The following is a 12,442-nucleotide window of genomic DNA, read 5'->3' as shown; positions in this document are numbered from 1 at the left end:
TGAAGCAACATTATTGCTGTTTTAATGTTTGGTCAATCATATAAGTTTCTTTGTCTTTCCTTTTTAACTCTGCTGTCTTATGGATTAGGACAAATACTAACCACTTATTGGGGGATAGGGGTGAAGGGAGAGTAGTATAAGAAAAAAAATGCACTTTGACCAATATTAGCATTATGAAATAAATACCCAACTTTTTAAATGGGAGTAACTGGAATGCATATACATTTATGTATTATTCTAGTGAAGATCCACATACAAACTCCTGTGCAAATCCTCAAATGCTGCAAGCCAACCTTACATAAATGGAAGGATACAAAGTAGTCATTAAATCCACACACGAATTGTGACCCATTGTCCTGGGAAGAATTCATATGATTCTAAAGTGAATTTAGACAAATGAAAAAAATCTTAAAATTAGGTACCTCAAAATAGTCATCATATGATGCTGAGTTTTTCTAATTCCTGGCATATTTTAAAGAAATGGTGGTGAAGGGCTCTTTACTCTCAGAATTAGGATTTAACTTTTAATAGTCCTGCCTCACTTTCTTCCAAAAGATAAGAAGATAAAAAGATTAAACATTCACAGAAGGGAGTCTTCTCTCAAAGTATTTTTTTTCACCCTCCTTGAAGGGTGCCGGTATTGATTAGAATTAAACCCCAAACTTGAACAACTGTATATTAGGTCCTTAAAATGAATATCATTATAGAAGGAGACCAAAGCAATGAAGTTAATTCTCTTTTATTTGTTAAACGGAGTTCCCTCCTTCCCCCACCCCTTCCTCCTTCTGGGCTGGCCTGTCACGCCTTCTCAACATGCTAAAATCATTCAGAGTGGCTTGCAGGGAGAAACACGACATTTATGGTGAACGTCAGCCTTCACAGAAAGCAAGCAGTTCATTAATTTACTTCACACTTACTTCAAAGTATAAGAGTGTACCTTGCTCCCTTAATCAATAGATATGATGTACAGTCAATATCCCAACAATGTTAGGAAGGGGTTGGAAACACACACCCTCACACCACATCAGCCTCCTCAGGGAAACTTACACAAATGATGCTGCCTGACTGGATTTCAGTAAGCCCCAGGAGGACCTTTTTTGTTTGTTTGTTTTGTACTACATCTCTGGAAGCTGTGTTACACTTGGGGAGTGTTCCAAAATGATTAAAAATTTTTTTACGCAGTCAAAAGAAAACAAGTCTCCCAGCTAAAAACATTTTATTCAATCCAGCCTTAAAAAATAGATTTCTGGGAGCATTCGTAGCTGCTTAAAATATGAATTACTTTTTTTAAAAACATGAATATTCAGTAGGGCTGCAAGGGCTGTGGACTTTCTGCTACACTGGTGTGGTGCTCTCTGTGGTTTATGATGTTCCCTTGTGGTGGCAGTGAAATTGTAATAACATTTCTGAAGGCAACTAGTAACATGAATGGCAAGCCAGTGACTAAAACCCAGTGAATCTGAACTGAGTGTACCTATTAACATGCACACACATTCACAGATATCTGACCCAAACACTGTCAGATGCAGACGCCTCCATACATGTGCTCCAAAATTTGTCAAAACCTTGTCTCTATTCTCAGATAAATAAACCCCACACATATCCATTAACATTCTAATTTTTCTCTCAGAAAGAGGCAGTGGGGATTTCCCGTGAAAACTTCTAAATTCCACAAAACGCTCCTCAATTTTTCACCCAAAGAGAATACAATCCTCTCTCGTCCCCTTCTCTATCTAATCCTTTTGTATTGAAATTTACTCATCGCCACGGGACAAACACACCCCTTCCCGTAGACTGAGACTGGCACTTCCAAAGACGAATCCCTCCTCAGGAGGAAGGGGAAAAAAAAAAAAAAAAAAGAAAGGAAAAGAAAGCCACCGCAGCAAAGTAACGACTGGTGAAGGAAGGCGCACACACGCCCTAATCACCCCTAAAAATACCCTCAGCCTCCCCACCTTTCTACCCTGCCTCTGTGGAGTTGGAAAAGGCAAGGTAGGTATTAGTACGGTTTTCCTTTAAAAATGTAGTAACAATGTCCAAGAAGTTAAAAAGAAGATCACTGAAGATTTTAGGTCCAAGGAACCAGGGAGCTGGCGACAGGGATGGTGTTTGCGCGTGTTTACTGACTCAGCCTCCCCCCGCCTCGCAGCTCCTTCTGCAAACCGCCGGTCTCCCCGCTGCCTCCCGTCGCGCACTTCACCGCGCTGCTCCTTTCCCCACCGCAGCTTTGTCTCACACTCACGCGCACACACACGCCCCGCGCTCACGCCCGTCGCCCTCTCCCACACACACGCACACCGCCTCCCCGCACCCCGCCTGGAGCGCGCGCACGCACGCACCCTGCCCCCTGCTCCACGCGCACAGACAGACCCACACTCCTCCTCGCCCCTCCCGGGGCTCGTCACTCGCGGTCGCACTGTAGTACACTCACTCACACCTTTCCCCCCAACACTTTCCTGGTCTGCCCCCCTACCCGCCTTTGTCACCCGCAGCCCCGCTGTCACCCCCCTTCTCTGCACTGCCCCTCCCCTCCCCTCTGCTCTTCCCCACAGTCACTGTCACGCCGTCACACTCCGTCCCTACCCCACTCCCCGGGCTGCACTGTCTCCCAGCTCGGACACACGCGCGCAGCTACACGGTCTCCCCGCCAGACACCCGCTCCGCGCCCCGCGCGCCCCGCCCGCCGGCCCGCCGCGCACCCCCGGCCCCCCCAGCGCGGCCAGCGGCTGCGCCGATGACCTCACGGCGCGCGCGGCGCGGCCCGGCGAGGCCGCAGATTGGCTGGCGGCGCCTCCGCGGCACTTCAAAGCCGGAGAGGGAGCTACAATTGTGGTGGAATGGGCGGAACTGATCATTGTATTGCACACCTCTAAAAAAAACACTGCCTCTGATTTATCAATATAAAAAAGATCCTCTGAGAGGAGGAGGGCACTTTTGTGTGATGGCAACTTCACTTCTAGGGGTGAGTCTCAGGATTTTCTCTTGCTGGTTTAATTAGTTTCCTTTTATTGCCGATCGGAGGGGGTTAAAGTCGCCCCGGCCAGGCCACGGGCTATCAGTCTCTATTGAGAGCTTTTTTTTTTTTCCCCTTTAAATACAAGTGAGTTTGGAGAAAAGAAAGAGGGGGAGAGGGGAGGCAGAGTCACTTTTTTTCAGCGCAGGAAAAGGTTCGGAGGGCAGTTAGACCAGCCACCGCGCAGCGCCCGGCCGCTCCCTGCCCGGGAGACGCGCGCCCTGCCCATTTCGCAGGCGACGATTTCGGGGTAAGGAGAGCAAGTTTTTCCTCCTGGGCAAACTGCAGATTTTCCCTCTTCCCCTTAAAAAATTCCGCAGCCCGCCTGGTCTTGCAGGTACGTTGAACCCGTCTCATTTTTTTTAAAAACTATTGTAGACTTTTTTTTTTTAAAGTAAAGTGAAAGAAAGGCAAGAAGAGCGAGTGAGCCAGCCTTATAGTTTGACCTCTTTTGGCCTGGGAGACACATCCCGGGACAGGTTTCTGGGGATCGGAACAGAATTTTCGAAGCTCTTTCTGGATTACACAGGACGCGTTTTTAGGAGCAATCCAGTGGTATTCCCCGAGGCTTCTCGGCAAAGGAAACTTCCTTTCTCCCTAATCTGGACTTTTTGCTTGCTTGTTTGTTTCTAAGTGCCTGGGGCCTTGTGTGCACGAGAGTGTTGTTTTAGGTGAGAATATTTGTCAAACTCTTCTTTAGCATGGCGCTTTGCTCCCGAATCAGACGCCAGCAGCCAAACTTGTCCCCTCACGTAGAGTAGGAAGCAGCCGGGCGCCGGGGCTGTTGGGGGAGCCAGGTGAGTTGGCGGCGCACGCCGCAGCGAGAGATGGGGTGCCAACGGGGCGTTTTGAGGGCTACCAGAGATCTGATGCAGCTTTCTTTCCTCCCTCCCCCACCGGCCCTTTGCCCACCGCCCCTCCCCCACCCCTTCTCCTCTCCCCCTTCCCGCAGGAAGAACCGAGGTTGGGATCCACTCCTCTGGCCATGCTCGCTGCTACCTGTAACAAGATCGGCAGCCCCAGCCCGTCTCCCTCCTCCCTCTCGGACAGCTCCTCTTCCTTCGGCAAAGGCTTCCATCCCTGGAAACGATCCTCGTCGTCCTCCTCCGGCAGTTGCAATGTAGTGGGTTCCAGCCTCTCTGGCTTCGGTGTGACGGGGGCCTCCAGGACCGGCGGCTCGTCCTCTGCGGCCGCGGCGGCCGCGGCGGCGGCGGCGGCGGCGGCCGCCCTGGTGTCCGACTCGTTCGGCTGCGGCGGCTCCCCGGGCTCCAGCGCCTTCTCCCTCACCTCCAGCAGCGCCGCCGCCGCAGCGGCCGCGGCGGCCGCCGCTTCCACCTCGCCCTTCGCCAACGACTACTCCGTGTTCCAGACCCCCGGCGTCTCCGGGGGCAGCGGCGGTGGAGGCGGGGGCGGCGGCGGTGGGTCCTCCGCGCACTCGCAGGACGGCTCGCACCAGCCGGTGTTCATCTCCAAGGTGCACACCTCAGTGGACGGGCTGCAGGGCATCTACCCGCGCGTGGGCATGGCGCACCCGTACGAGTCGTGGTTCAAGCCCTCGCATCCCGGCCTGGGCGCCGCTGGCGACGTGGGGTCGGCCGGCGCTTCCAGCTGGTGGGACGTGGGCGCGGGCTGGATCGACGTGCAGAACCCGAACGGCGCCGCGGCGTTGCCCGGCTCGCTGCACCCCGCCGCCGGGGGGCTCCAAACCTCGCTGCATTCGCCGCTCGGAGGCTACAACTCGGATTACTCGGGCCTGAGCCACTCAGCCTTCAGCAGCGGCGCCTCCTCGCACCTGCTCAGCCCCGCTGGGCAGCACCTCATGGACGGCTTCAAGCCGGTGCTGCCCGGCTCCTATCCGGACTCGGCCCCGTCGCCGCTGGCCGGCGCCGGGGGCTCCATGCTGAGCGCGGGGCCGTCGGCGCCGCTGGGGGGCTCCCCGCGCTCTTCCGCGCGCCGCTACTCGGGCCGCGCCACCTGCGACTGCCCCAACTGCCAGGAGGCGGAGCGGCTGGGCCCGGCGGGGGCGAGTCTGCGGCGCAAGGGCCTGCACAGCTGCCACATCCCGGGCTGCGGTAAGGTGTACGGCAAGACGTCGCACCTCAAGGCGCACCTGCGCTGGCACACGGGTGAGCGGCCCTTCGTGTGCAACTGGCTCTTCTGCGGCAAGCGTTTCACGCGATCCGACGAGTTGCAGCGGCACCTGCGGACCCACACCGGTGAGAAGCGCTTCGCCTGTCCGGTCTGCAACAAGCGTTTCATGCGCAGCGACCACCTCAGCAAGCACGTGAAGACGCACAGCGGCGGCGGAGGAGGCTCGGCTGGCTCAGGCAGTGGTGGCAAGAAGGGCAGCGACACCGACAGCGAGCACAGCGCTGCGGGCAGCCCGCCCTGCCACTCCCCGGAGCTGCTGCAGCCCCCTGAGCCCGGGCACCGCAATGGCCTGGAGTGACTTGCACCCCTCGCCTGTCCCTCCCCTTGACCTCCTCCCACCCCGCTCCGTTTGGTCCCCGCCTGTCCTGGTCTCAGCTCCGGCCTCTACACTGCATACTGCTCTCTCTGTGTCTCTGTCTCTCTTCTAACTCCTTGTGTGACTTAAGTTTGTAAAGGGGATATGAACATGTAAGTAACACGCATTGCAATTCCGGGCCCTGGCTTTCCCCTCCACCCCGTGACGCCGTCCGACACAACCCGAACACACGCCCTTCTGGGCCTTTAATTCTCGCCTCCCCTCGTCCTCTGTCCGCCATCCCAGGGTATGACAGGCCTATTTTAGAGGGAAGCAGCCCTGGAGGTAGAGCTGCATGATTCCAGAGCCTGGGAGATTGGCCTGCACTCGGGCGGGAGCAATTCAGCTGAGCAAGGTTGAGCACCGCTGTGGGGAGAGCGGGGCGGGCGGCCTGCGCAGGGTGTTCTGCCGGGGACAGCTGCGTACGTGGTTCCAGAACCGCGGGGCTCGTGCCCGGCCTGCGCCCAGCCGTCGGAGCTTGGTGCTTGTGCCCGGCATCTGTGCTCAGAGATCCGGAGTTTGCAGAGTTTCGCTCTCCCAGCTTCAGCTCAGTCTCTTTTTCTTTGTTCCCTGAGGTGGAACCGATGCAAGTTTCAGCTAAGGGCAGTCTTAGTGAATCGCTACAGTAGCCTTCTTTCAACTTTATAACATTTTTTTAAAAACTAAAAACCTACAGGGAAAAAAAAAAAGGCATCCTTCCACTCGGTTTCTAGCTAGTTTTTCCTCTAGCAGTGAGCAAGTCTTTCTCTTCAAACTGTGCTAATATTGATCCCAAAGTTATTTTGATCGCATTAGCTTATGGGGTGGGGGTGGGTAAGTGTAGGTGTCTTTCTTATGCAAAATACCCCTTTCCGGTGAGAACAGATTCACTATCTCCGTGTTTGTCCTTTTTCTACCTCGTTTTTTCACCACTCCCGAGCCCAGTCTCCTTTTTTTTCATGCTAGTCCAGACATCAATTTGTATAGTACTCATTTCTGTAAATTCTTGCAGTTCATTGACTATTCTTAGGGTGAAACTTTTTTTTGTGTGTGATTTAAACTAACAAACAAGTGAGGAAGCTATCGTTTATTCCAGACGAGGCTGTAGTTTAAATGCCAAAAGAGGGAACATGGGGGGCGGGAAACTTTGTAAAATATATCTGAACCTAATGGTTTGTACAACTGGAGAATCGTTCTAGATTAGTTACCAATTAACTATAACTCCACCAGTGTATGGATGCGAGGTGCAGTTGTCCAGGAGACGATTTTGTATAGTATTTTTCTTGTACATTACTCCCAGTAAATATTTGAAAATATATTGAAGTAAACTTGATTTTTTTTTTTGGTTACCAGAAAATATTAAGAGTTATTGTTGCAGTTCTGAGGAGCTGCAGGTTTTTTGAACTCACTTCTGGAGGTGCAGAGCCACAGACGCACTTTCGGGGCCTAGTTTTGCTCGAATATTAATTTAGATAGGTATCAAACTGTAACTAAGACAATATTTGATAAATGTGGGATGACATTTAATTTAATGGAGCATGTACTTATTTGCATTTGCTGGCAGTTCAGGCATAGTTAAAGTGAGAGTTATCCTATATTTCATAACTGGGTTTGTCAAAACCCATGTATTCAATAAATTGTCCAATTGAAACTCAACTAACTTTGGCCTTTGTGTATTTCCTGAAGGTAATATTGTTAGCTGTTAATCAACACTCCTGATAGTACATTTAAATGTTTGCAAATTCTGCAAACTAATTGCTCATTGTAATGTTGAAATAATTTGGATATTTCACATTGAAATGAAAAGCCTTTCTCTGGAACATTTTAGACTTGCATTTTAAATGCATGAAATGTAATTGATTTATTTGTAATATTTTAAATGGTATTAATAAACACAGATAAAAGACTAGGCCAGTTAATTTGTTTTTGTTTTCCTTTTTAAACTGTAGACATTTGCATTTTTTCAGTTAAATATCTAATTTAAACAAAATATAATTCTGTTTTCTGATAATATTTAAATAATTGCCTTTAATATGAGGTAGAATGATCTATTTGGCAAAACTGTTTTCTCCATTTACAAAGAAAAAGATTAGTGTCTAAGAAATATAATTAATTACTTACCAGTAGATTTAGCTCAAAGCATCAGGACTTACTGACCTCTTAAAATCTGGACTAAGTCACCAAACAATTCAAAGAAATTTCCTGTGTTGCTTCCTTCTCATTCTCCAGGAGGAGTCCGGTTGATTGCATTTGGTATTTAAGAGGGCAAGACTTACACTGGAAGATCAATACATCTAAAATAAAAACATGAGTTCGGGGATAACTTTTGTTGTTAGGGGGTGGAGGAGGTCAAGCTAACAAAGGCTTGTTTTTGGCATTCCATGTCTTAGCTAAAGATTATGTAGAGGTAAATATCAGTAGTAGATGCCTGTTGAAATGAGTTATCTGTTCTTTTAAAGTCTCTAAACAGCCACCAAAGAAAAGGAAGGTTAAACCTTAATCTATTTACTAGGCTTTTGTTCATAGGTGTCAATGATGCCAATAAAAAATATTGTCTTGTTATGTCTAAGTGCATTTAAGCAATGAGTTCCTTGAGCCATACTTTTGAAGGTAAAAAAAAAAACCACTTTAAATGTTGATTGTTGTTATATCAAACTATTTCACTATTAGATTAATATTTTGAATCAAATTGAATAAAAAGTTAGTGTTCAGATTATTTTAAGTTTAGCTTACTTCTTTCGGTTTGCCTTCTCTCCGCCCCAAGTTCAGTCTGGGTGTGTATCTCAAACTGAAAACCTTCTATTGAAATGTATATAAAGTCATTATTACCTGTAAAAACAAGTGAGACTATAGAGTGCTATGAATACTGTAAATTTAGAAGAAACAATCGATTAGTGATTAAAGTGTTTCAGGATAAGGTAGTGTATGCTTCAGTAGCTGAGTGCCTGAGTCCTGCCGTCTCTGCAGATACTCGAGACCTCTAGTCCCTAGGGTTTGAGGGAAGCAAGTTAGTTCTGAGTCTTTGGTATACTGTAGCTCCAAATAATGGTTTGAAAAAGTAAAAGTCTCTCTTTCTGTCACTCTTTCCTAGGAATAACACGCAGAACACAGTTTAAGTGTTGTTTCTTTTTTATTGAAAGTTGCAGTGCTGAGGAGGAACCGGTTCTGAAGGAGTTAAATGTAGTGCCAGGTAAGGAGAGCTGCTTGGTGCGTGTATAATATCAGTTGCATTACATACAGGTCGCATTCATTTTAAGAGGTGGATGGTGACATATTGTCTAGGAGAAGATTTCTGTGGGGCAGTTGAAGGGGGACAGATATTTCTGAAGTGTAAAATTCAAACTTTCACTTTCTTCTTTTGGCGTCTCCTTCCGTTTGTAGCTTTGGTGTATTTTGTTGTGATAATTGTTGAACAGTATTTCTAGGCTCCTGTTCCGCAGGGTGGGCAGGGTTCCCTTTTGGAGATGGACATCCTCTTTTCAGAGGACCGTGTGGATGAAGTACAAAATTGTGATTTCTCCCTGCCTCGTCCGTGATAAAGCACCTCTAACAGTGCCTTAGAGGCTCTCTCAAATGAAATCAAAGGCCGGGGTTCACTGGCGACCAAGGAACAAGCTTCCAGTCTTGCAGATCAAGGTAGAGTTAAACTAGTTGTTGACCCAGAGGTCAGGCCAGCATGTATCAGCCCAACCTCAGTCCAGCCTTTCTGTTTACCTGCCTTATTTCTTCCCCAAACTTCAGTGTTTCTTCCTTCTACTGCTTTCTCCTTCTCTGGCTCCACTCTTGCTTAAGGACATACATGACTGTGATTTGTTGAGGTTGGACTATCAACAAAAATATTTTATGATAGAAGCTTAATTTAAACAGATGCAGTGAGTGACTTACTGTTTGGTTATCAGCTGATCTTGGAAAAAGTTCCTGGATGCATTCGCCCTCCTTCCACTGTCCTCATACTTCAGTTTTGTTATAACTTCTCAGCTGGGCTTCCCCTGGGGAGAGAATGCTGAAATTAAAAATAAAAGACAAGCAGGTGGTGAGATGAGACTCCTGAGTGGGCAGATCAATAATCCTGCCATTAACATTTTCATCCCCCCTCAGATCTTTTGGTGAGATTATTGAATGTAATGTTACAGCAGGCCTGTAGAGGAATTTCTTTAAAATAAATATTTTATCTTAGAGGATTAGATAAAAGGTCAGATGGAGGTTGAGGTTGGTACATCAAGGAAGAAAATTTAGAGGAAAAGAGTATGGATTTAATTGTCCTTCACTCACCTAATATGGTAGAGATAAATATTATAATGAAAGAAGTTCTGCATTTTGCTCAGTTTTTCATACAAATAGCTTCAAAGGGGGATTGATTTAATGCAGATATTTTGAATAAATTGGGGTTTTTAGTTTCCTGCTGATTTTTTTGCTGCTTCTGTCCAAACTGGCATTATTTTTTCCTACACCCCTATGAAAAACTCAGGTATGATCAAGTCTCTTCCTTTTTAAAAATATGATTTCTACCGTTGTCTGCTTTTTCTTAAAACATAGCCCCGTGGATTAATTTTATCGTTGCACTTAAAAGAAAATCGTGTTGAGAAGCAAAAGGAGTGAGGTGTAGACTAATGCGGTACTCATTTTTAAGTTAAGACTATCTGTGTGGCATCTTTTGAAGACTTTGCTCGATACACAATTGTTGCCGTTGTTTAAAAAATAAGATTCAGTATTTGCCAGTGCCCCTGTTTGTTCCCTGCTTCCGGATTAGAGGAAAGCCGGTAATTCCTTGCTATCCCGAAGCTCGGGCCGCTTTGGTTTAAGGTGATGCGCGTCAGTGGGCGTCGCTTTTGGTCCGCTGCTCTCCCCCTGCACACAAGTGTTGATCTGCTAGAGTAGCGGGGAGGGGGATCTATTTTCTTTGGTCCCTGGGCGCGTGTTTAATTTAATTTGATTTTCTGCGGAGTCTCCTGGCGGTGAGGGAGGAAGCAGCCTTCTGCATTTTGCTTTGGCTCCTGACCACAGCCAGGCTTCAAGAGCTCTAGGGCAGCAGAGAGCTTAGGGGTGACTGAGAAACCAGACTTAAGCGCCTGCTCCAAGTTGTCACTTTTCACTGTTGTTCGAAGGACATTCTTTCAAGTCCATCTACTGGGGCTTCTTATAAGCCCACTCCCTGATTTTGCTTCTCAGGCAAGCACTTTGCTGTGAAGGAGGGGACCGTGGAGGCGCCCTCTGCTTCTCTTGCAGGGCTGTTGGCTGAGGTCTGTCTGGACTACCCGAAGTTTCCTTCATTTGCCTTTTCAATGAATTCGGGGGGAGATTTTGAGCCGGGGATAAGTTCCCTGCCTTTCGGAATGCTGCGTCTTCTTTTCTCGGGATGTACCCGTGCGGGCTGCTCGCAGACGGACCCCCAACCCCGCGGCGGCCCGCCCCCATTCTGCCTGTTACAGGGAAGCGGGGGCAGCGGGGCGGGGGTCGGGGGTCTTCTCTAGCAGCCCCCGCCCACAGTCCCTCCCGTGCTGCCGGGCCCGCCGCCGGCGCACACACAGAGGTGCCGCAGATAGCGAGCGCCACCCTGCGCCCCACGCCCGCTCTGCAGCATGCCAGGGGCGGGCAGTGCCGGCCCTCCGGCCCTGTGCGCACCCACCCTGGGAATAACGGTGGTGAGCCTCCTCCAGGTGCACCTTCTGCCTTTCAAAAGACAAAGGGGCGGGACCCGGGTGGAGGATTCCCTTCCCTTCCCGGGCTCTCCAAACATCCTGGCTGCTCTCAGTCATCCAAGTCAGCGCCCGGACCTTGGGGACTCCGTCTCACTCTACCCAGGGTGGCAGGCCCCACATTGCGTCCTGCCGGTTCCATTGTGGACTGGCCAAGGTTGTTTTCACCAAACTTGTTTGGACTTCCCTCTTGACCTTAGTGGTCACTGCCTGCCCGCCTTCACCTACTGTGGTCTTTTCTTGTCCAAACTGTGGTGTTCACTGCCATCTGCCTCCCCTCCCGCGGAGGTCTTCAGGGAAGTGCAGCGTTCTCTATCGGTGGGAAGTTTTATTCTTGTCATTTTATTATGGCTTTGCCAGTCTCGAAGGAACTTGCGCACCTTTTCCCACGCTGTTATTTTAAAGGAAGGAAAATTAAGGCTAATTAGCTGTGAAACTCTGCCCTTTTTGATTTCACTAATCAAAGAACAGGTTAGCCACATTGGTGACTACCTAGGGGAGCATTTTATATAGACATATAATCCACTGTACCTGTTGAACAGAACTTTTTTTTTAATCGTGTAGTACCTACACCCCAATAACTTCTCCAGGGCTTTCTTCCTCTTCTCCTCCTTGCCTTTCAGTCCTTTGGGAGTTGGGAGTGCCAGCGGCATTCCCCGGCCCCGTATATTGGCAACATCTGAAGAGAGGTGAGGGTGGATAGCCCTGCCCGAAGTGCGTCCCATACTCCCTTGAAAGGTTTTAGAGAATGTACCCTCAACTCAGGGAGGAAGGTGAGGGAGAAGTCAGCTCCTAGGAAACCTCTCTCCTGCCTCTGTCTTGGGCACTTCTAGGACTTAAGCCCTCTTGTCTTAGAAGCTCATCATGCAGGTTGGATTCATGGTTCCGCTTCGTATTCCGGAGGTATGTCAAGGATTAAATTTGTGACTTAGTGATGGTTGTGCATGCACCACGTGTGTGCGTTTAGGGAACCTTCTGATGAGGCTGGAGCATAAGCATCCTTCTCGACATCCACATGCGGGGAGTTCTCAGAGTCGTACCCCAGTGCAGGGGCATGGCTCCGGCCATGGCTGGCCTATGGTTCAATCCACAGCCTCTGCTGGCTCGGATCTCTGTAGCAGGGAAGGCAGGGTGATGGCCTCTCTGATCTGCAGTGAGGGCCTCCATCGCCAAGCCTCTGCAGCTGCCCGTGGAAGCTCTCTGTCCACCAGGCGCTCCCAAATCCCCCACCCCCTCCGCCACCTTCCA

General features: G+C 49.2%; 1 protein-coding gene across 1 annotated transcript; it reads left to right on the top strand.

Annotated features, from left to right (window-relative positions):
- The first annotated feature begins 2,941 nt into the window (after positions 1-2,941).
- Positions 2,942-5,462, top strand: SP8 (Sp8 transcription factor). The gene is made up of 2 exons (XM_037163883.2): positions 2,942-2,962; positions 3,966-5,462. Exons 1-2 carry the CDS (start codon positions 2,942-2,944, stop codon positions 5,460-5,462), a joined length of 1,518 nt encoding a protein of 505 aa, XP_037019778.1.
- Positions 5,463-12,442: the final 6,980 nt, after the last annotated feature.

The sequence above is a fragment of the Artibeus jamaicensis genome, unplaced genomic scaffold, assembly GCF_021234435.1.
Source record: "Artibeus jamaicensis isolate MK-2021 breed Jamaican fruit bat unplaced genomic scaffold, CSHL_Jam_final contig_3230, whole genome shotgun sequence".
Lineage (NCBI taxonomy): Eukaryota > Metazoa > Chordata > Mammalia > Chiroptera > Phyllostomidae > Artibeus > Artibeus jamaicensis.
The sequence above is the reverse complement of the archived record's forward strand: the minus strand, read 5'-3'. Positions and strand labels throughout refer to the sequence as shown.

Excerpts from the sequence above, each read along its gene's own strand:
- SP8 (XM_037163883.2), top strand. The coding sequence starts at position 2,942 with ATGGCAACTTCACTTCTAGGG. Across the intron at positions 2,963-3,965 it reads TGGCAACTTCACTTCTAGGG|GAAGAACCGAGGTTGGGATC; the intron begins GTGAGTCTCAGG and ends CCCTTCCCGCAG.